Source organism: Anser brachyrhynchus (assembly GCF_964034855.1).
Source record: "Anser brachyrhynchus genome assembly, chromosome: 19".
Lineage (NCBI taxonomy): Eukaryota > Metazoa > Chordata > Aves > Anseriformes > Anatidae > Anser > Anser brachyrhynchus.
The window spans coordinates 2,530,796-2,554,053 of record NC_137712.1 but is presented as its reverse complement, the minus strand read 5'-3'; the positions used below and the strand labels follow the sequence as shown (position 1 = coordinate 2,554,053).

Below are 23,258 nucleotides of genomic sequence, written 5' to 3'. Positions count from 1 at the left end.
AAACCCGTGCATCCCCGAGCTCTGGGGAACCGTAAGCCCACAAAGGGCACGGAGACAGGCATGGCACCAGATGAGTCGTCCCAGAGGAGGACTTGGGAGGCCTGTGCTCTGGCTCACGGCCGTGCCCGTGCTGGACACGAAGCTGCAGGCGAGTGCGTGCCCCCAGCGCCCTGCGCCCCGCGGAGCCGCGCGGTTCCTTCGCCCGTACCTGAGCAGCAAGGCCTCCTCTCGGCGGCTGTTCCTTGGGAAAACGCGGTGCCTTTTGCTTCGCAGTCCTCTCCCCTCCTGCCTTCAGTAGCCAGGGAATGGCAATTGCCCTGGTCTCACGGTGCAGCCGGTGCCGCAGCCGGGGTTAAACTCCCTTCTGTCCGACGTGGCCAGCTGGCCGGCAAGGCTCGGTGCTGGTGCTCAGCTCCCCTGAGTAACACGCGAGGGGGCCGACCGCCGAGGGAGGCACTCAGGAACAGCGAAGGTGCGGGTGTGTTTGGGGCAGCTCTGACAGTGGAAGGGGAAGTTCAGCTGGGAGGAGGAGGGCAGACGGTTTGGGCTTGTTAGGCTGCATGTGGCCGGCTGAAACGTTCCTTCCTTCTGAACATCCTTCATCCCCGCTTTGATCTGAGCCGTGCTTTTTCCTGGAAGACTTCCAACATTCTTGGTGTAGCTACGAAGCTCCCTGTTTATCCCTTGTGCAAGCCACATCCCTCAAATTTAGGAAAGACGCTGTGGTGATGAGGTGGGACTGTTGTGTGTAAAGTCGGTGCTGGATAAACATGTTTGACTTCTTCAGACGTTCTTGATCTCTCTTTGTTCCTAGAACAAGCACAGCGCAGGCTCCTGCGTTCATCTGGTAGCTTGCCTCAGTGCAACGTGGAAAATCTTCCCTATAAAGCCTTCAAGCTGCGTTGTGGGTCCAGGTGGTCTTTGTCCAATAAATTGAGAACTTTTGTGACCATCATTTCTAGAGTGACACGCCAGACAGATTCACGTGGCTGGAGCAGACCGCGAAGCAGTACTGGGATGGGAAGGACGCCGGGAGCCAAGGTGCATTCATACAGCTCCGGAGCCGCAGCTCGGCTGTCTCTGGCTTTAGGCAGCAGGCTGACAGAGGGAGCCCCAAGGTGGCTAGCGGGATAATGAAGTTGCTTTTAGGAAGGACAACAAAAAAAATGCCTTGCACCTTGCTCCTTCTTAGTAGGCTCAGAAGCAAAAGAAAAGAAGGCTTCTTTCTCTAGAGGTGAACAGTAACTTCGCTTTCCTACAGCAGCAGAAGCCCGACGCTAGATAAGTAGCTGTGAGATGATTCATAAAAAACTAATTTATAATTTGCCAGAATATAATCCTATTTGATCAGTGTTATTCAGTTCCTCTTTCTTTTAAAATTCAGTGCACTTAACTGTTCTACGAGGGTTTATGAATGTTTAAAAATTGCTTTGTGGTCCCTAAAGTAATTTGACAAGTCTGACAGCTATTGATTAAAAACCTGAAATTATTCAGACTGTAGGATGACTTGGGGGATTAGATAGAAAGTTTTTTCAAATGTGAAAGGAAATAAGATGTTGGAAAGTAAATATGTTCTTGAATATTTTTGAAAAATCCATTACAACTGTGAAATTAAATTGAAATGAGATACTTCGTGTGGAGATGAAGGAACTAAATGCTGGCTTTGCTATTTAGGCACGGGGCAGAGCTCCCCGTCCCAGGACCGGCACACGTTTCCCTGGATGATGCAGGTGAGCGGGCTCTGGCCCAGCTCACATCTCAGGGACCTGGGGAGCCCCTGGCACGGCTCAGCGTCCGGCCAGGCCCAGGCAGCTCCTGCCGTGCGGTTGCGCACCGCGAGGCCAGGCAGCGGGCAGGGGCGGCCGTGGGGCTGGCAGAAACGCGGCTGTTGCTGTCCGATGCGTACGCTGCTGACCGACTGCATCCTGCCTCAGAGCCTCCTGGCTCGTCCTAGTTTGCACAGCTCGGGCAAGGGCTGCCAGGGTAGCTGGGAGCAGCCGCTACGCCGGATTCCTCTGCCTCAACTTGTCCTTCTTCTCCAGACCTCCGGGAAGGATATCCAAGACTGGCTGTGCCGTCTCTGGACATGCCAGAGAGACTCTGCTAGGAAATATTAGACCAGCCAGGCCATATTGCACATGACCAGAAGGGACCTCGTCGTTCAGCAGGTCCAGACCTGATCTCTTCCTGACAACCACGTTTTAGAATATCCTTCATAAACATATTTCCTCCCTGGTAACATCACTGAGGTTTTCTTCCCCATTCTCCCTCCCTCTGGCAGGCTAATCTCAAATCTCACTTCTCTCGTGGTTAAAAGCCCTCTGCTAATTGTCAGTCTGAATCTCCTCACAGCCAGTTTTAGCCACTTGTTTTACCAGTGCTGCTCTGCAGCTTGAACAGCTCTCATCTTCCTCACATACCCGCTCTGCAGGCCGGGTACGACCCCCAGGCGCCGTGTCCCCTGCTCCCATCTCGGAGCCAGGACTCTCACACAGGGCTGTGCAGGCTGGGGGGACGGTCCACAGCCAAACACCCCCAGGACTGAAGAGGTGAGAAGTAGCAGCGGGGCAGCTGGGTTTGTGGAGCAGACACAGGTTCGCCTGCTGCCTGTGCTGCGGGAGAGCGCTCCTTCCCCGAGCCCTGGGCACAGAACCCCCCGTGCAGGCCTCCTCCACACAGCCCCCGTGGCCACCGTGCCGCATAAGGGCTTGCTGCTGGTATTGGCTACACGTCTGAGTGATTCTGTCCATGCAGAAAATAAAGTGTTTGTGAGATGATTCACTTCCCCGGACTGAGCAGTGCATTGGTGGACGAGGATTGTCTTTGTCGCTAGTGGCACGACTGCTGTAAGTAGCAGCAGGTCCTCCGGTGGGGCATCCTCCGCGGGACAACGTCAGCAGCCCGTGTGTGTGGGCACGTGTGGGCATTAATGTCACCTCATGGTACTTAGCAAGGTGGATAATATTCAGTGATGAAGGAACTGAGACGTAAGGAAATGAAGTGAAGCAGGCAAAAAATAGGGATTCACGCGTCGTATTTCTAACCTTTGTAGTCACGATTATCCACGAGGCGTTGGGGCCTTCTGTTAGAATTTCTTCAATGGCTTCAGAGTGAAGAAAAGGATTTTGCATCATTCTTAGGATTACTTCGCTTCAGGTAAATAGTGTTAAAGTTTAGCGAGGTCAGTAGTAGCCTGCTGACGTGCCTTGGCGTTGTGCTGCTCAGAAGTTCTGTGCTTGGAAGATGGGAAATGGTGCGGCTTGTGCTTGTGCCAGGAGTATGTGATTCTCGGAAGTTAATGTACAGTTCTTGTCGTGGTACCGAAGCAGGGTGGCCGGTCCCATCCGAGTCTGACTGGTAGGACACGTCTTTGGAGGCAGCATGCTCTTGATATGCATTCGCTGAAATTCCCAGCAACAGTTCTGTCACTGAAGTGGGATCTGGCCCTGCATTTCCATATTCCTGATCTGTGAGAAAAGGTTACAGAGGCAGGAAGAAGGGAAGAACTGCTGAGCTGTCATCTTCAGCTCCAGCCCATCCGTGTCCTCAGAAGGTTATACCAAAGCAACAAGAAACGCCTTTGGCTGCAACGTGGAGATGCTAACCGCGCAGCTCCCAGCGTGCTGCCTTGGCCTGCTTCCCCCAGCCAGGGCCCACACGGCCCCTGCTCAGCTCTAGCAATTCTCCGTTTTGCTGGGATCCGTGTAACCACGTGCTCAAAGGCCATAGGTAGGGGAGCCTGCGTGGTACTGCCCGGAGCTGGTGCTTGGTGTCACGGGGCTGCGCGTGGTGTTTTAGACCCTTGTACTACATACATGGAGCTCAGGTATATTTCAGTGACAATATTAAGCTTTAAAGAGATGAGTGGAAAGAAAGGAGACCTCCAAATGTAGCTACTGCCAGGAAATACCAGGCATCACCTACTTGTCGTTGTGCAGCAGATGGGAATTATCCACAACCCCCGAACTCCAAAGCGAAGGAGTAGTAACGCTAACCCCAGGCGCACTTTGAACTTAGCTACCTCTGATTAATTAAGTTTTTCTTTCCTTGAGCCTGATTTAGGACTTATGCTCAGGAGGAAGGATTTAAGTTAAGAAACTGTTGAGAAATTGAAGGGCAGTTCTCATCCCCTCTCTCATCTCATCCCCTTCACTGCCACATGCGCACACACGTGTGCAATAGGAGGCTTGATGCCGAAAAGTCAGTCTCCGGGGGGATTCCTGCCCCAGGATTCTTGCCGTTCCCCCTGCAGTGGCACTGCTTTCCTTGTCAGCAGGATCTTCCTCCCTGCCAAGCCTGAAGTGACAGTGGGGTATCGCAAACTCCTTGCTGACGCTGGCCACAGGTTTCTGGGCAGTGTGGAAGGTGTAAGAGCAATTCTGCATCCCCACGGAAAGGAGGAGGGGTTCTGTGCAGCTGTGGGGTGTCTTTAATTAATTCATTTAACGGCTGAGCTTGCCAGGATGTTTAAAACCCATCGGTGTCAGGGCTGGGACACAGAGCTGCCTGCCAGGGCCCCAGGTTTGGAGAACTGCTGCCGCGCTCCTGACAGGGGCTGGGAACGAAGGTGGGACGTGGCTGGGTCTGTAGCTCTCGGGGCCTGCACAACAGCCCTGAGACTTCACAGCCCTGTTAGTGGCTGTAGTGATTACGGGAGGAGCTCATTAACATGCTGGTATTTACAGCCTGCTGCATGGGCAGGAAAATGTTGAATAAAACATAAAGAAACCAGAGTAGGTGCAATGAAAACAGTGGGTTTAGAGGTTCGGGTTGTCCTTGCGACGACTTGCCTCGTCGGGCAGGCGCTCTGCCCGCAGACAGCACGGTCCGGGCAGCGGGGCACCCTGCAGCACCCTGCTGCTGGCACCAGCGGCCCCGTGCCTCCCCTGCTGGTGTCACTGCTGCCTGTCACTGCTGCCTGTGTCATCCTCTGCCCGTCACTGCCCGTGTCACCGCCGCCTGTCACCGCCGCCTGTGCCACAGACGAGCGACAGCGCTCAGAAGCGCCTGTCCCCACCTGGGCTGCGATGACACCGGCTGAGCTGAGAGCTGCTCCGTGGGCACCCTGATGCCTTTGCACGGAAGTCGGCCAGCGCGTGGACACAGCGTTTTGTAGCTCAGGTGACAGCTTGGTGACTGCTGGCTGTCACTTGCAATGTTATTTCCACTCCGTAATGAACAGGGCCATGGTATAAATCACGCTGCTGCAGCAGGCAGACACCGGCTTTAAAAAATCTGCTCTGGTGTGATTGGTGATAAGGAGAAGTGCAAAGATGGGGCGGAATGGCTCGGTTTCATTTTTTCCTTCACTTCCTCGACATTTGGCGACCACAATAGAATTGTTACAAGGAGTTTTGCAGAATGTAGCTGGGAATACGTTTGCTACCACCAAGCAACACGAAGCTGCTCGTGTCCTGGAAAGCCATCCAACCACCGCTGTCCCAATTCGATTGCTGCATTGGAGAGCTCCTGCCCAGCGCTGGTGCTACAGCCCAGCAAACGGTCAAGGACCTAGGGGGATGGAGGTTTTACTTGTGCAGTCAGATCTGAAAGAAATTGTCAGAAGTGCTGCTGCTGATCCCTTACTCAGAATTCTTTAACCCACTTTTTGGAGGAGAAACAATTGTTTACAGTAATGAGGGAGTGTGATTTGACTGAAGGATGTACAATAATCTGCCCCGAATCTGCTCTGCTGAATTGTACCAAATTAACTTATTTCTCTATATTTGTTCATATTCAAAGCATAAATAATTTAGCATTTTGTCTCTCTCTGTGAATGTGAGAAGCACGCTTGCTGATTTCAGATCAGATGGAGAAGTGATGTTTATTACTCTGATGTTGGGGAATGATTGTTGCATATTTAATATCACCATAAATAAAACTCCGTAGCTGTGTTCCCGCTTGTGGGATCGGCATGTGGCTCTCTCCTAACGCATCTGATCTGCAGGACTCAAAGCTTTTGTGTGACGAAGGCAGAGGCTTTGCTTGCCCGGTGAGGCAGGGCACGAGTGCCCGCTGCATTTCCCCGCGTGCCCCGGCTGCCCGGTGTCCCCGGCTCCGCCGCAGCCCCCTCAGCCTCCAGCTGCTCACGGAAAATAACCGGCGCTTGATGGAAACGCTCAGGGGCTGACGCTGTGTGACAAAGCAAATACCAGAAGAAGTAAAGCAAACCTCATTAAAATAAAGTGGCTGGCAGATAAGGCAAATGTTCAGCGTACCTTTTAAAAGCAATATTTCTTTTCTTCATTTTATCTTGCTAGTGCCTTTAAAAACTGCCTGGAAATGTGTTACAGTGATTGCCAAAGCAGCTGGAGCTTTTAGCATCCTCACAACGAGTAGTGAAGATCTCTGACTTTGGTAGGTGTATTTCAAAGTCTGGGGCACATCCTGCGCAGCAGGTGAGTATCGGGGCCGTGCCTGTTGTTCCCATTTATAATTAAATTTTCTCTGAAGTGTGGCACAAGTACTGCAGCATTCTGCAGGAGCAGGCCCAGATGCTGAGCTGGGCAGTAGTAGTTTGCAGCGTTTTGGTCTGTTCGCTGCTGGGCCTGTGCACAGGATTCTGGTCAGGCGCCTTGCTGAACCCTGGCTTGTCACCCAGCGCCGTTCTCAAGCTTCTCCGCCAGAATTCGCTGGCACGGAGAGAAATTCTTGTACATTTTACCTAACACACTTGCCAGAATAAAGGGAGCAAGGCACTGCTTGGCAATGGTGAAAAGCAAGGGGGAAAGAGCGAGCTTTGTCCACGAGCCATTCGCAAGCCAAGGCAGCCCCGCTAGGTCACATTCCTGTTCCCTCAGCCTTGGCATGGCTCGCCTCTTTTTACTGGAGTCCAGTGATCCCAGTGTTTCCAAACTCGTTGTAGTGTTTGCAGCAAGCTGGGATGGTCTCCGAGGAACAGTTTATCTGGATCTCATTTACAGCAAGTCAGCGCCACTGCGGCGCGGCTCTGAGAGCCTCCGCAGGGCTGAGCTGCGCGGAGATCTGCGGGGACGGGCTCTGCGCCCGCGCCCGCCTGCAGGACCCCTGGGTGGCCCCGAGGTGCCCTACCGAAGCCAGTGCTACTGGACAGACGTGGGTCAGAAATGGTTCAGACCCCTTCCTTCGCTGGAGCACACCCATTTTGCTTGGTTAGTATTCTAGCACCAGAGCTAATAACTATTTTGGTGTCTATTCTCATTTCTCACGTACGTATAAAGTCTCTGTTGATGTTTAGCTTGACAAGCCAGGCTGCAGTTATGATGCCAAAAATCTCAAAACTGTCATGGAGTGAGGCAAGGATAAAGGAAGAAAACAACTCAGATAAAAGAGCTGTGGCCTCAGAAATGCAGTCTGTGGCACACTTCCCAATCCTCAGAGAGACTTATTAATTTGCATCGTGGAAGTCTTTCTGGTGCACAACTCGAGCGGCTTTCTGGCTCCACTTGGGATCTCGTTGGCTTTCAGAGGCAGCTGCTTTCGCACTTCTACACTCAAAGGCATTTAAAAGCATTTTTGTTCCTTAAATTATAAGTGGTGCTGTAAGGGAAGGCACATATCAAAGGTAGGCCAAGATTGTACTCAGCGATTGCACATCAGCCTAGCGGAGGTTTTAATGGCTTGCTCCAAACAATAGTGCTCAGACTTAGATTAAACATGAAGTCCTTTGCTGCGTCCTTGGGGCTTTCTGTCTGAGCAGGAGGATGGCCCCAGTTAGGCTCTGACTAATGGTACGTCGCAGCCGCGCGCTTGGAAGGCGCGTTTTTTTCCCTCCCTGAGTTTCCTTCCAGTTCTGTTTTCCTTTTGACAAGACAATTATATTGCTCGTTACTACAATAAAAACATAAGGGGAGTAAAATGATTCATCTTTCCAAGCAGTTTTGCTAAAGAGTATCGTTAATTAAACATCGGGAGGAATGTGAATGCTTTGAAAACTGTACTTTGTCCGAGACAGCGGACTGCTCGAGAGCCTGCATCCTTTTCCCCCGGGAGGGCTCAGATGTAGCCAAGTGCTCGTGCCCGGGGTTCCTGACCGGGGGCACAAAGTCGGTGTTTGCCCCGGCACCGCCGCCCCCTGGGGCCGCTCGATGGGGGCTGGCAGACGCGCGAGGCTGCCCCGGCCTCGGCTCTCCCTCGCGGAGGCTGAAGCCTGCTGGCAGCGCGCTGCCGTGGGAGCCCCTGCTGCTGGCTGCCCGTCTGGGAACCGCCTGCTGCTGGGGCCGGGGGGACACTTCCCACCAGCTCTGATCTCGTTCTTAGAAAAATAAAAATAAAGGTGTATCCAGGCACTTGCAAACATGGACGTGTGCGTTGTGGGCACTTCAGAAGGGAGGTGCTGGGCAGCTTCTCCAAATTTGTCTGCCTGCTGCGGGGCAGCTGCTGGTGCAGCTGGCTGTTGCAGAAGTGTGTGGGTCGGAGGGTGCAGAGGGTTGAACCCATCCCTATGTACCAGGCACGATCGGTTCGGATTATCCGTGTTTTCCCCCTCCAAATAACCAGCCACCCAGAGCCTCATGGGTTGTGCATTTCTGAGTGTCCAGAGAAGTGAAGAAACGGTGGAACATTTTTCTCACTTGGCAGTTGCTTTAATTTCTCTGCAGTCTGCATTGTGTCAGTGCTCTCCCCGTCCCACCCCTCTGCTGTGGGATGTGCCCAGCAGTTGGAGTTGTTGTCCTCGCGCTCTGTAAATGGGACATGAGCAGAGGTTATGGAGTGACTCAGTCACCGAATGTGCTCAGTTACTCATAAACAGCCAGGATGTGTCCGGGTAATTCGTGTCGACAAGCTGATGATTTCCTAATGGGAAGGGAGCCCTGACACCGCAGGCATGCGCACAGCCGTGCAGCCAGGGCCTGGCGCGCATCGCGCTCCGCGTGACCCCTCCTGCGAGAGCAGCCCTCCGCGTGCGTGCCTGGCTTCCTGAGGCCAGCGGCGCCGCTATCGGGCTAGGGGATGAAGTCAGGGAGCGACAAAGAGCACAGACAGTGAGAATTCTAGGGGCTGATAATGGGCAATGGAGCTTTTCGCCTCTAGCTCACCAGTTTGCAGGCAGTCAGGGCTGAGACAGCCGGTCACGGCTTTGGGGAGCCCCGGGGCACCGGCGCTGCCCCAGCTCCCCGTGGCTGAGTCCCGCGCCGCCTGCGGTCCCGTGGCAGAGGCGCCTGCGGATGGCCGGGGTTTCATCCTCTCGAGGGAAGGCGACACGGTGCAAGCCCTGGCCACGCAGCATGTACATTTTAAATGGCTCCGGTTGTTTCGTGAAGCCATTTTAGGTGCCTGTGCTGCTTGTGCAGGCCTGGTGACTGCAGGGGCTGGCAGCTCTTGTGCGTGATGGCGAGCGAGAAGCGGTTGTGACTGGTTGGGCCGGGCTGGACTTTGCTTCCCGGTGTTTACAGTGCCATTGCTCATTTGGGAACCAAGCTGCAGCTTTCGGTTTTGATCTGCTGAAATGGTATATAAAGACATTCAGGCTCTTGCCGGCAGGGAGAGGTGGCACGGCCGAGCAGCTGGCTGCTGCCGGAGCGAGGTGAGTCCTGCCCACCCCGGCTCGCTGCCCACCCGGCACCCACCCCAGCTCACTGCCCACCCGGCACCCACCCCGGCTCGCTGCCCACCCGGCACCCACCCCGGCTCGCCACCTGCCCCGCACCCCCTGGCTCCTTGCTCCTGTGCTGGGCCACCGCACGTGGGAGCGAAGGGTGGGCTCCAGCATGTGCCGGGGCTTCTCCCTGCCCCTGCCCTTCCCTGTGCCAGGGAATGTTGCGGGAGCCGCCTTGCTTTGGGGAGCTCTGGGGTTCCTCTAGCAAGCTTTCCTTTTAATCCCTTTGCCCATGCTCCCTTCTAAGTGTGTAACGGGCAAGACAAAAGGTGGACGGAACGCGGAGGGGAAGCGGCAGGCGCTGGGCGCAGGGCGCTGGGCACTTGGTACCGGGAAGCAACGTGCGGAGCTGGACCCCAGAGTTCAGCCTCGTGCTTTGGGCCGTTTTGGATTAACCTTGCCGTAGCATTATTCAGATGTGAGTTGTCAGTGCTGGAAAGGCTTGCTTGTGTTCGCTGTCTGCCTGCCCTGCCTGCCCGCGCTCGGAGCCGCCGGCAGCGCCCGCGCTGTGCAGCCCAGCCGTGGCCGAGCACTGCGGGGAGCAGCTGCTGCAGCCCTACACCGGCACGTGTCAGCCGCCTCCCGCGCGGAGCACTGCCTGATTTAGTGATTTACCCCCTGGGATACCAGAGTAAAAGGCTGCTAGCAGCCTGCTGGTGGGAGCCTGGCACCTTTGCAACCCAGCGTAGCGGAGATGACGAGGCTGAGGTAGGGGCTCTCCGGCCCATCGCGCCCCCTGCTCCTTCTCTTTGTCTCCTCCTGTGTCCTGCCCCAGGAGGAACGGTGCCCTTGGGGGACCATCGCCCGTGTGTGCCCCCGGACACACATCCCCCCGAAACGGGGTCTGGGTTTAGCTGTGGCGGTGTAATCTGGGGCAGCCTCATGAGCTCAGGGGCAGATTGCAATTCCGTTAATGAGAGCATCCGCTGGCCCCGTCCATTCCCAGGGATTTGAGCTAAGCCTAGCATCTGTCACGGGAAGAAAAAGCGGTTTCGTGGCACTGGCACAGCGGTGGTTCAGGGGATGGGCAGTGGGGCAGGGAGGGCTCCTGGCTGCTAGAAAAACTACTTGCGGAAATCAGCATTTTAAGGAATTCAATTCAACAACAAAATCCAAACTAATTTTTCGTATCAAAATTTAAGGCTAGAAATGTTTTGAATATTCTTAGAGGAAAGTGAAGTAGGAATTTCTGTTTTCTGCTGTGCAGCTGTAACCCCCCGGAGCTGGGGAACCACAACGCAAAGCCGTGGCAGGGAGTGGAAAAGGCAGGAGTCAGGGCTGTGGGCAGGGAGCAGATCCCAGGCTGGATGTGCAGGAAGAGATGTGTCCGTGCAGCTCCATTCCTTTTAACTCCACCTGGTTCCACCAGCTCAGGCTCTCGGTGCCGTGTCCAGCTGGCTTTAACTCCTCGTGTTAACAGCCCGGGCCAGTGCCCCGAGGGGCAGGCTGACACCCGAAGAACGAAGTAAAACCGCAGGTGAGACAAGGCACAGTTCTACCTCAAAGGAGTGAGCTGAGGCCAAGCCAAGTTGTGGGGAGCCCTGTGCTGACCCTGAATACCTGCCCCAAAGGAAAATCCTCCCAGATTCGGGCTCTGTAAAAATCCTGCGCTGGCACAACTCTCCCCGTAAAATACAGCCGTTTCTGCAAGGAAGGTGAGCTGGTGTTTCATTTGGTTAATAACTGAGGCAAGTTAATCCTGTTCAGGCAAGGATGAAACCAGTTTCAGTGCATCTGTGTCAGTGCTTTGCATCTGTCTAACTAGATAGATTTAAAATAACTTGGTTATAAAAGGAAATTGTTTCTACCGTGCAGCTACTGAACCAGGGATCAGACCCGTCTCTGCTCCTGCCTGTTCCCAGCCTGCAGCTTGAAGCTCTGGGTCAAGTTGCCTGTGTAGAAGAGGATGGAGCTATTATTTGTATACCAGACAGGGCTGCTCACAGAGCACATTCAAGAATCTCTTCATGTCTCATCCAAGAGGTGATAAGAAGTGTTTCTGGTCAGCAAGATCGACTGGGTCTAATTTCATCCCTTTGAGAGAAATGCAGTAATCAGAAGTTAGGAAAACAAATGTTGGTGTTCTCGGCTTGAAGCTCGTACGTTGATAATGGCAATTAGGGGTTGTTAAACTCGTTAGCTTTTGCTATCACACAACTCTTTAAAAAGACAGCTGAGACCAAACTGAGATTTCAGCTTTCATCTCTCCAAGGGAAGATGAGATCCCTACAGCCCTGTCTGCTCTCTGGGCTGGGGGGCAAATTGGAGCCGACGAGCGTCGCTGGGAACGCGGCCCGGGACTGAACCTCTCCGGCTGCGGTGCTGGCCCTGCAGCCCCTGCTCCTCCAGGCTGGTAGCCCGGCTCCGGGTGTCCCTCCCCTGGTCAGGCAGGAGCTCCTGGCCCCGGTCAGGCAGGAGCAGGGGCATGGTGCCCTTCCCAGCCTGGGGAAAGGGGAGGCTGGAGGTCCGCAGCCCCCCGAGTGAGTGGTCAGCAGCAGCAGAGCTGCCGTGCTGCTTGGTGCCCGCTGCTAATGGCGTTACTCAGCCAGGTTTGTGCTTCTGCAGAGGCTTTGTGCTTCTGAGGTCTGCTTTGGATGTGCAAAGCTTGCTGCCCCGTGGCTGGCTTTGTCCCGCGAGCACCAAAAGGCACGTTTTAGGGAGACATTCACGCTCACAAACGCATGTAGAGCCTTCAGCGCGCTCACCTGGGCTGTGATGAGGGCCAGGTCTCCCTGCCCTGGAGAGTGCCGTCCTGACTGCGCTCTGCAATCGCAAGCCACGACTCACTCACAGTAGAACAGGCCGCGTTCCCATCTGCGGGGAGCCGGACCCTGTCCTCGCCCCTGCGTGACCGCGACCTCGGAGGCACGACAGCCTCCGCAGGTTCTCTGGTGGCCAGCCCGCGTCCTCCGCTGGGACGGGCAGGGTGGTGGCACCGCGCCTGTGCGCAACTCAGCCTCTTTTCCAGTCTGCACATGTTCTAGGAATCGCTGCGATACTTCATCCGCTCCCGCTACGCAGAGATTTATATGAAATCATTTCCATTCTGTTGAAATAATTTTTGGAGATTAATCTTTTAGGGTATTAGCATTGATTCCTGCGTGTACGTGCCCTCCGGTCTGCATCCAGGGAGAGCTGCATTGTTTGAGGGGGAGGCGAGCTCGCTTGTCCTAATTTATTGAAAAAAATAATTTTAGCTTTAAAATGGGGCTGTCATTTATGTATCCCATTCAATCTGTTCTTCACTCCTGAGTCTTGGCTCTGACCTTTTCCATATCTTAAATCCTCTGGGCTGTACTCAGTGTTCAGCAGTTAAACTCTGGGGAGGGAGCAGCAGGTGTGGGGTGTGGATGAGGACCGCATGCACGCTTGGCTCCGTTCCTATCCACGTACCCCTGGCAGGCGGCGGCTGTCATTTCATTTAGGGCAGTGCCAGGATTGGACTTTTTAGGAGTTTTTCACAGTGTATAAGTTCTAATAACAATTTTTACATCAGCTCTGGAAGTAGCGGCCCCTGGCATCGTGTGAAGCACGCAGTAATGACACTTGCACTTGTGAAGGAGAGCTGGGGAGCTGATGCAGCGCACCGCAGCGTGGCACAGGGTGACTGCTCGGGGAGCCTGGAGCGGCAGGGACGGGGCTGGCCACGGCAGGACCGCACCGCTCGGCCCTGGGAGCGGGGTCAGCGTGAGCCGCAAAGAAATGTGCAGAGACCAGGGAAAAATACTGAGGGGGTCTTCTCAAATATCCTTCCTTTTCCTACCTGCGTCTGGGGTAGATGGGGACTGCAGTCAGGACTCGCAAGCGTCCTGGTGCCCAGGGCTTTTCCGGGCTCATAGCTGCATCCCGCATCTGTGCCTGCAGAACAACCCCGGCACCCCAGCACTGCCACTGCCCTCGGCCTTCTTGCTGCTTTCCAAATTCCTGCTGTGTGCAGAAGCTGTGTACAAGAGGGCAAAAACATCCTGTGCCTTCCAAGGGCTCCTGTCCCCTGGAAGGTGCCGGAGGCGGAGGAGAGCAGGGGAGAGTGCTTGTGCTCCTGGAATGGATTGCCTGCAGTTACCGCTCTGAAAGCCCTAGAAAAATCACCAGCTTCATCAGCGTGAATCTCTCATTCCATCTGAAAAGAAGGCTCCTATGAGAAGGATGTGTTTTATATCCCTAAAAGACACTAACATCTATCTGGCTAGAGGGCAGATAGCAATTGGAAGAAATTAGCTTTATATCCTGGTGCCATCTCTGGATAAAATACACGCAACCAAAACAAACTTTAAAGTGCTTTGAGCTTTTTTTTAAAGGAAGAGTTCAGCAGTAAGAGAAGAGCATTGTCCTAACTTTTTATTATTATTATATAAACTTGTCATTGATTGAACTGTGGTTTATAAGAACATCATTTTGTTAAAAACATTATTCAGTCTCTGGAGTCAGTTATCACCTGTTAACCCGAGCCTTTTATATACGCCAATATTGTTAGACAGAAGGACAAATCAAAATAAAATACTGTTTAGATGCTAAGACATGTATTTGCGTTTGCCAAGCTCGAAGTTGTATGCTGCTGGCACCTCTGTGTAGTTTAGATTTGAAATTCAGAACTTGACTCCTGCAAATGTTCTTGGCTCAAATTGTCGTCGAATGTTAAGTAGTGTCTCCGAAGCGAGACTAATAGCACAAAATGATATTGAATGTTTGCAGGAATGGGACTTCACACAAAGATTTTTATAAATCTTCTGCTAATAACAATGTTACATTTTACATAAAACCTCCAAAAAAGTTGAGTGGCGTCTCAGTAAAGGCAGATTTCCTGTTTATCGGTGTTAAATTCCTAAGTCTAGCACTTGTTCAGGAGAGCAGAAAAGGAAAGCTAATTGCAAGCAGGAAGAGAAATTGGCCAGTCCAGATCCACTGTCTAGCCGCTATGAAATACGGAGTAAAAGGCAGCATTAGTCAGAGGTTAAATATTCCTTCGGTGTAAATATTATTTGATACGGAGCCTGATTTTTCAGAAATGCCAGACATCGATTCTGCCGAGTTTTGTGAACGTCAAGCACATTTTAATAAAGCAGGTGAAGAAATCTTTTAATAATCTATCAGCTTAATTTTGCCATTGTTCCCGTTATCTGCAGTGCTTGGGTTATTTGTGCCCTTCAGCTTCACATTAACTTTTTGCCAAAGCGGAGCTGAAGGACAAAGTAAACGCGGTTGCAGTCAAGGTTACGGGCGGCTCGGTCGTGCTTCTGCGGCGCTTGGCAGCTCCTGTACGGCCGTGCGGCTTGATAGAGGAACACCGGGCGTCCCCGAGCTGAGTTAATGGTACCCGCAGTGAGCTCTGTGCGTTGGGCTGTGGTGCCACGGGCTGTAGTAGGCGCACTGAAAAGTTTTCCAGCAGAGGTGCACAATGATAATTATCCCCAGCCCCAACACTTGAGCAGCAGCGCAGTGACAAGAAGCCAGCTGTGCAATTACACATCTTAAAATGTTAATTATGCTTAAACGTGGGGTTGTTCGAACTTTCTCAAAAAGTGCTTTCTAAGACATCGACAGGCTTTTAGCTGCAAATTTGGAGTAAAACTGGGTGATCACAATGCCTTCCATTTCTTAATCTTCAGGGTTGTTAGGGAATTCGGCTTTCCTGAGTGAAAGACGGCACGATCACAGAGAACCGGCTTCACGGTCGATAAAAAGAGAGAGATCCCTGCGTTTAATAGCTCAAAAAGGTAAACGCAGCAGGAGGCTGGAGACGTCGCTGCACGGAGCTGGGGCAGCGCCTGGTGCGAGCCCTCCCTGCCCGGCTGGGCGGCCAGAAGGAGCCACAGAAGGGAAAGGGACCCGAGAAGGCAAATAATAGTCACTGGGGCCAGCCGTGACCAAAAAGCTAATAACCCACGGAAGGCACTGTTTTACGTGCCCTCCGAGGGAGCACTGTGATTTCCTTCAACAAATGCCATTTCTGAAACAGTGTGGGTGGAGGCTGGAATGCCAGAAATAACACAAGGTGCAAACGCAGAGAAGGGGGAGAGGTCAGACGCAGCGCTCCAGGCAGGATGCAGACATCCGTGAGCACGATAACAGCGCCCAGCGTGCTGGTCGCCCTCTGAACGCAGCCGCCGTTGGGGGATCAGCGGTGTGCAGGGAGCCCCCCCCCAGTGTGGATGAAGTTTGGTTTAAGGCAGCTGGGATAAAGCCTGGCTTTGAATGGAAGCAGCTGAGGCTTTGACATCCAGGCTTGGTTTTGGTGTTAGAAATGCTCACAGCAGCAGCAGTTAAGCTGCCTGGCCCTCTGGGGCAGGGGAAGCAGCAGCTGGCTGTAAGGTTTTGCTGCTGCACCTCCCAGCCTCCCAGGAGCCGTGCGTTTCGGGCATCAGCCCAAACACGGCGCGATCGATGGGGCAGCCCGCGGGGGCACAGGCACGGCAGCACGTTACCTGTGGGAAGGAGACCCTTGTGTTTCGTGGAGGTGAGAGTGCGGGGAACGAACGTGCAGCAGGACGGCCACCACAGGGCTCCCAGGGCTCCGGGCTCCTGCGCGACTTCGTCTCAATGCCCAGCTGTGTGCAGACAGCGACCGGGCGGAATTCCAGGCCCAGCACACCGAGTTCGACTGGCGCTTCCCAGCGCCCAGCACTCGTGGGCCACCCCTCGCTGCTCTCCCCCCCGGCCGCCTGGCCGCGGCGTGGGGCCATGCGGGGCCCCTACCTCAGCTGGCGTTGCCGGCACATCTGGCTGCCTGCTGAAGGCAGGCCAAACGCACGCGTGCGTTGCGTTCGGTGCGTCCTTCCAGCTTGTCCTAATAATGTGTCTGAACGTGCAGAGGGAATGATTCCTGCGCCGGGGTGCAGACAGGAGCCGGGTTCTCTCTCTTCCTGCTAACTTTGGTCTGCTCCGCTCTCCACCCAGTGCAAGCGCGAGGGCTCGTTCCAAAGTTCACGTTCTGCATTTTTATGCCGTGCCAGAAAGATAAAACACTTGGTAAAACTGTAACCTGACCTTAACGCTTTGCCGCAGCGAGGGAGATAAGGTGCTGAAGGAAACCCGGGGAGCAGAGCCCGGTGCTCACCGATGGCGGCGGCGCAGGGCTGATGGCTCCGCGGCGAGGACCCCAGGGCCCTGCTCGGGAGCCGCGGGTGAGCCCGGCTCACGGCGCGGAGCAGCCGGGGGCTGCTGAGCGGGTTCGGTCTGGCACGTTCCGAATTTCTGCTCCGCCACACAAGGGACCCCTGTGCTGCTGCTGCTGCAGATTTGAGAACGAAAAGATTGACTGAAGCTGCCCGTTATTATTTTCGGCTACTCCAGCGATGTATCAAAAACCTGACGCTGGCTTGGTGCTGGTGCCCTACTTTATAGAAGCCCTGAAAAGCAGATCGAGGACAGCGAGCTTCTCTTTGTGCATGGCATCTGCCAGCAAACGGTGAGAAAGCTTCAAACCGCTGGCGGGGGGAGTGGGGGAAGGCAAAAAAAAATGTGCTAAATCCGGAGCACTGCCTGCAGACTGCGAGGGGAAGGGGTCTGCGTGCGCTCTGCTAAGGAGGCAAGGTGGGAGACGCTCTGAGCGGGGCGTTGTGCTGCCCGCGCTGCTCGTCCCAGCGTGGCTGGGGAGCCGGTGGTGTCGTCCCCAGGGCACGGCGGGGACCGGTTTGCCCTGGAAGGAAGACAAGGACCCCACCAGCAGTAGATGACAGGCAGGGCTCCGTGTTAGCGAAGCCCAACGATGCTGCCTTTGCGCCAGGCCTTCAGGATCCCGTAGAGCTGTGCGAGGCTGGAGCCCACCTTGCTGGCCGAGGAGGTGGAGGGACACGGCTGCTGCGTCGGGGCTGGGCGGAGGGCTCGGGGTGCCCGCACCCATCCCGGGGACAGCCCAGGAATCCGGCCTGCGGGGCAGCGGGGCAGCGCCTGCCCGTCCTCCACACCGAGACCCGCTGGCCCCCTCTGGTCTGGGGAAGCACTTTGTGTTGGTTTTAATTAGGGATATTCACCGTCGTTCTCATTTCCCCCTCCGATGCCGACCAGCGGCAGCTGCCCAGGTGCCTGCTTCATCCCCGGAGCAGCCGTGCGTGAGCCGGAGAATTTACGATTTGCTGCAGACACGGCCAGTAGCCTTTGAAAAGTGGAAAAGGAAGCAGCCATAAATACCAGCCGGGGGACAGGGCCGTGCGGTGCTTTTTCATTTACTAGATAGTCCCACTTTGTTCCTGATGAGTAATGGGGGCATTTGAATACGCCGGGATGACAGCGACAGCCCGGCTCGGGGAGCGTGGCGGCGTGGGCTGGCCGAGGACGGTGCCGACGAGGACGGCGGGGCCCCGCTGCGCTGCCTGCCCCTGCCCCTGCCCCTGCCCCGCGTCCCCCGGGGGGGTGAAGCTGCCCTGCGGGGCACCGGCCCCCGGGGGACCGCACTGAGCCCCCCCCCCAGGGCTGGCACCGCACCGCTGAGCCCCGCCGGCTGCCACCCACCGGGGGGGGGGGTCCCGGGGGGGTCCCCGGCGTGGCCGAGGGGTGCGGGCATGGCTCACGGGGGTGCCGCCGGCTGCTGCTGCAAACGCGTCTCGCTGCTGGGCATGGCGCTGCTGCGCAGGTCGGTGCCGGGGCAGGGGACGGGCGGGGGAACCGGGGGGCACCGGGGGGCACCGGGGGCGGGCAGCGGCTGCCTCCATCCCCGCTGCTTCCCGGGGCTGAGCACCGGGGGGGGGGGGACTGAGCACCGGGGGGAGCGCAGCAGGGCAGCGAACGGCTGCGGAGCACCGGGGGGCCCCGAGAGAACCGGAGCGCGGCCGTGCCGGGGGGCAGCTCGGCGGGGCAGGGCCGGGCGAGGCCGGGGCTCCTCCGGGGCCGCTCCCGGGGCTCGGGGGGGGGCCCGGGGAGGGCGGCGGCGGCGGGCCCGGGGCGCTCTGCCCAGCTACAGCGCAGCCAATCCCGCGGCCCCGGCGGCGGCCGCCGAGCGGGGCGGAGCGGGGCGGGGAGGGGCGGCGGCGGCGGCGGGGCCGGGCCGGGGGCGGCCGGCGGAGCGCGGCATGGGGCGGCCCGAGCCGAGCCGGGCCCGCGGGGTGAGCAGCGCGGCGGTGGGGGGGGGGGGTATGGGGGTGTGCGGGGGGGGGGTGTCCGGGTGTGCCCGCGTCCCCCGCTGCAGCCCCGGGGTTCCTGCGCCTCCCCCGCGGGCTCCGGGCTCCGCCGCCGCCCGCAGCCCCGTGGCGGAGCCGCCCGGTCCCGGTCCCGGTCCCGGTCCCCCCCCCGGCGCGGGGCCCGCAGCTCCCCGGAGGCCGCCGCGGCTCGGAGCCGGCCCGGCCGTGCGGGGTCTCAGCCCGCGCCCAGCAGCGGGGTATTTTTAGCAGCGCCGCGTCCGTGAGGCTGCGTGCGAGGAATTTTGTTGTCGTCGTGATTTATCCAAACGTCCTCGCCGCCTTGGGCAACGGCCCGCGGCCGGGCTGCGGAGCCGGGGCCGTGGCGCAGGAGGGGGAGCTTGCGACTTTAGATTTCCTTGTGGTCGATCCGGGAGGAAAGCTCCCGCCGGGCTTCTTCTCGCTTGCTCGGCTCCTGAGTTACGCTGAGCCAAGATTTCGTAGGGAAAAACCCAAAGCCTTCCTCCCCGCCCTCCTCCTCCCGGCCCGCGGATGCGGGGTGCAGGTGGGGAGCGCCCCGACCTCGCCGCTGCCCACGGGGCTGGCAGGGCACCGGGGGGCTCCGCCGCCCCGCGCCTCCTCGCCCCGGGGGCTCCCGGTGCTGCGGGAACGGGCAGGCCTGGGGCTGCGCTGGGGTCCCAATTCCAGAGAGCGGTGGCTCCGCGTCCTCTGTATCAGCCGTCCCCAGATGCGGCACTATTAATAGATGCTGATTTAGCCTAACGTGGGAAGAAAAGGTCGTGTTTTGTATGGGAGCGTTGGTCACTGTGAAAAGAGAGAAACGGTGGTCCCGCTGTGCTCCTGGGGAGGAGGGACAAGTTGCTTCGCTAGCTTATCGTGTTTGGTTATCGAAACTCGAGCAGCATTTCTGATTCTTGTTTATTCCTTGCTCTCGAGCCATTTTGCGTGCTTTTGCAGCTTCTCTCACGTTGCGCGTTGCAAACCCAGCGGTGTCCTTGCTGCTCGTGCTGTGCTGGACTTACAGGTTGGCGCTGGCAGACCCGGCTGTGGCCATTGCTAGCCCGGCACGGGCCCTGCCCAGGTGAACGTCGTGAGCTAAATCACCCTTCAGCACTGCTCTGGCAAAAACAAAATTTGGAACCTGGTCTGAGCTGACGGAGTCCTTTTGAATGTAATTAATCCTGCTGCCAGCTGAAACCGAGAACAGTCTGAAAACAAGGGCAGCCATTAATAAGTTTAATTACATGTCCTTTGTCTTGCTGGGCGAAGGTGTTGTGCAGTGAGGGGAACGTGACGCAGCTGCCGGTGCTGAGCGCGCTGATCGGTGCTCCCTGTGCCTGCTGCCCTGAGATCCCAAAGGCTGCGGGGCATCTGCCTCCGCTTCAGGCACAGATCAGCGGCTGGAGGTCAGAGAGCAGAGGGGAAAGCTCGGCTTAGCAGCACATGGGCGTCGCTGTCCTAGGAGGATGCAGCGCCGCACGCAGAGCGCTCGCGGGGACTTCATCCACACGTACAGGAAAAAAAAACATTCCCTTGTCTTCTGGGAGCACACAAGTTCTGTTGCGCCGTTCCTCGTGGTTATTCCCATAACAACACTTCAATATTTATTTGTGAAATCGAAGCAACGCGCTCAGCAGGATGAGACACGAGGGCAGGAGCGGGTGAGAGCTGCGGCAGCGGCCGAGAGGTTGGCAGGAAGCAGCGCCGGGCCCCGGGGTTTCACATGGGCACTGCTCGTGAGGCTGGGGGGGCTTGGGAGACCGAGGTGTAGAAGAGCCTCGTATGCATCTGCTGCTGGAGGACGTGGCTCCTCCGAGCAGCTGGGGCCGTGCAGCAGCGAGGCTCCCAGCCCAGCGAGGCAGGCGGCTCTGCACCACGCAGCTCCCCCGCGCCCGAATTTGCGCCTCCGGTGAAGCTGGACAAGGACGGTGCGCCCGTCTGCCCCGCTGGCAGCCTTCTCCCCTCTGAGGCTGCAGATAGTTCGGTGGAGTCGCCCGCTTTATTCTCAGTCGTAACACAGCCTAATCCCCAGGCTGGGGACAGCTCTAAATTGTGCCGACGCTGCAGGCGGGTCCCGGCTGCGCTGCGCCTCTGCCCGCAGGACCCCTGCAGAGGACGGCGAGGGGTCGAGGGCTGCCCCGGGGGTCGGAACAGAGAGCTGTTAGTCCCTGAAAACCTGTGTATGGTGAATGGATGTGACCTGGAAACGTGTCCAGGGTCACGTCTGTCAGTTAGGAGATCTGATCCTTCCGGACCTTAAGCTGGGCGCTGCCGGCCTTGCAGGCAGCGGGGCGTTTGTGTCGCGGCGGCCGACTGCAGCCGGTATTAACGGGACGTCTTCAGCGTGGGGCCTGGACTTCCCTCAGGATTCTCCCATCTGCTTCTGCTTTCACAGTGGAACAGAAGATTTAAGAAAGGTTCTTAGTTTTTTTTTTTTTTTTCCACGTTTTACGTTTTGTGTCTGCTCCCCCTCTCTGCAGCTAGCCAGCCAGGTTCCCCGTTCGCTTCTGTCTTTCAAAAAATATCAGGAAAATTTCCATCAGAAAACCACAAAAGTCAGCAGCTGCGTGGTTTCAGGCAGGTGAAGTCCTGAAATGAAAACTGTTGGGGTTGCCCCTTTGAGGGCTTGTCTTCACAAGAAAGCAATTCTGGAGTAAGAGTGTACGAGTTTAACACACAAGACCTACTCCAGAATAATTCTGTGTAGACAGGCCCTAAACATTTTCCCTCCTTGTAGCCTCGGCTGAGTATCTCTGCCCTTGAGGGAGCACGGGGCCTGAATTCCCCAGCAGTCCTGCTGGCAGACGGACGGGTCCTGTGCCCGCTGAGGATGGCTTCTGGCCCCGCGCTTCCTCCCCGGTGTCCGGAGTCCTGCCTGGGCTGGGGGTGCACTCACGGCCCGACAGTGCTCGACATCCCTAATTCTGGCTGCTTATGAGGGAAGCAGGCAGAGCGGGGTAGCGTCCCTTCACGTGGCAGTGCTTTATGGCTTTTATTATTTAGAACAACCACCCTCGCTCGTTGCTCTGGGGCAGTAAACCTCTTCCTTTAATAACCGTCGACTGGCTGCCTCTGTGCAGGACTCTCCGGGTCAGTGCCAGTAGCAGTAATGTTATTTCTCTTTAGAACTAATGTGGTGTTTTATGAGATTTTTTTTTTCCCTCCTTCATTTCAACTGAACTTTAGGCATGTAGAAGGAGATTAAAATAAGGCCCACGGCAAAAGGAACTGAATGTGCTGTTTGGAAAGAGGGTTTCCTGCTGTGAGACATCTCCGGGCAGCTGGACGCTCCCACCATATTAAAACAAAGGTGTAGGAACTGAATTTAATCGGCTCGTGTAAGCCAGGATGTTGGGGTTTTTTACTATTATTTCTGCACTCCTTGCCAGCCGTCACCCTGTAAGCTGTCTTTGCCCCAAGCCCTGCAGGCCTGAGTGACCGCTGCAGTAGGGGCAGAGACGTCGGTGCTCCGAGACCTCTCCAGGGACCGCACGGAGCCGCCTTCTCCCCGCGTGCAGGGAGGCTGAAGGCTCTCAGAGAGGAGAATATCCTCACCCCACAAGCCAGGGAGCAGCGTGTGGCCTTGACAGGGCCGTCCTCGGGCTGTCCCTACAGCAGGGAGCGTGGGAGCTGTGACAGGGCCTGGCGGACATCTTCCAGGAAATGGGATCGTGCTGCGGATGTCACGTTCCTTATAACGGATGGCAGAAATGCTTCTCCTCCGGATCGGGGTTTTCAGATCGGCGCCAGGGCAGGTCTGGGGGTGCTGGGGGGGATCCGGCTGCTGCCCTGGGAGCCCCCGCGCAGGCAGCGCTCCCCCTCTGCCAGGGCTTCCTCTGGCAGAAGGACCTCAGCCTTTCTGCTGAGATCTCCAACAAGAGCCTCTAATTAATGACATCTCCCCATTTAGCTCGTGATACTCAGACAGATGCTGCGCCAGTTAGGGCTGGTTTGAGACCTACAGTGCTCCTCCGTGCAGCGCAGCATCTGGTGAGAAGTGCTGGTGGTGCTGGCCTGGGTCGGATCTGACCTGCCGTTCGGGAGGAAAAGGCAGCCAGGGAACGCGTCCTGCCTAGGAAAGAACCCCCCAAATACTCCTGTGTCTAAGAAAATCTTGTTAATTTTAGAATACCCAGAGATGTACGGCAGAGTACGGGGAGATAGAAATAGGCATTTGATTAACCTGGTGAGAATGAGCTATGTCCTGAGAAACTCCTGCTTGGTGATTCTTTGTATTGCACATCTGCATTCCTTCTCGTGGCCTTGCAGCTGCAATGATTTTGAATGAAAAATAGACTTGTTTTGTTTTAATTCCAGCAAAAATTCTTATGCCAGCATGAAGCAGTCCGGCTCGGTGTGCTACAGCACGTAGTTCCTCAGTTGTAGGTTTAAATCATCAATGTTTATATGTGCCCACACAAAAATGCAAGTCCCAGCTTGGTTACTTAGCTCTTCTAATTTCATCTGTAAATTGCAGAAGTAAGACTTGCCATAAATGCCTCGATTCTGAGGTTATCAGGTCTGTGTTGTCAGTTCTTGAGCTGCTGGGTATCAGTGCTGTACTCAGCGGCCAGGGCAACTTGATCTGTCTACCCATATTAGAGTTCGCT

The 23,258-nt window shown here is 56.1% G+C and overlaps 1 protein-coding gene across 16 annotated transcripts in view; it reads left to right on the top strand.

The window, feature by feature from the left end:
- The window catches only part of DAB2IP (DAB2 interacting protein), a 224,554-nt gene that overhangs the window by 156,908 nt on the left and 44,388 nt on the right, over nt 1-23,258 (top strand). The window contains exon 1 of one of the 16 annotated variants that reach the window (XM_080562015.1): nt 16,724-16,982. The exons of 14 other annotated variants lie outside the window; for them this stretch is intronic. In XM_080562015.1, the coding sequence (XP_080418141.1) occupies nt 16,870-16,982 (113 nt within the window). In that variant the 5' untranslated portion in view covers nt 16,724-16,869. Of the gene's footprint in view, nt 1-16,723; nt 16,983-18,497; nt 18,616-23,258 lie in introns of those variants that run through there. One more of the 16 variants, XM_080562017.1, reaches the window with a different exon arrangement.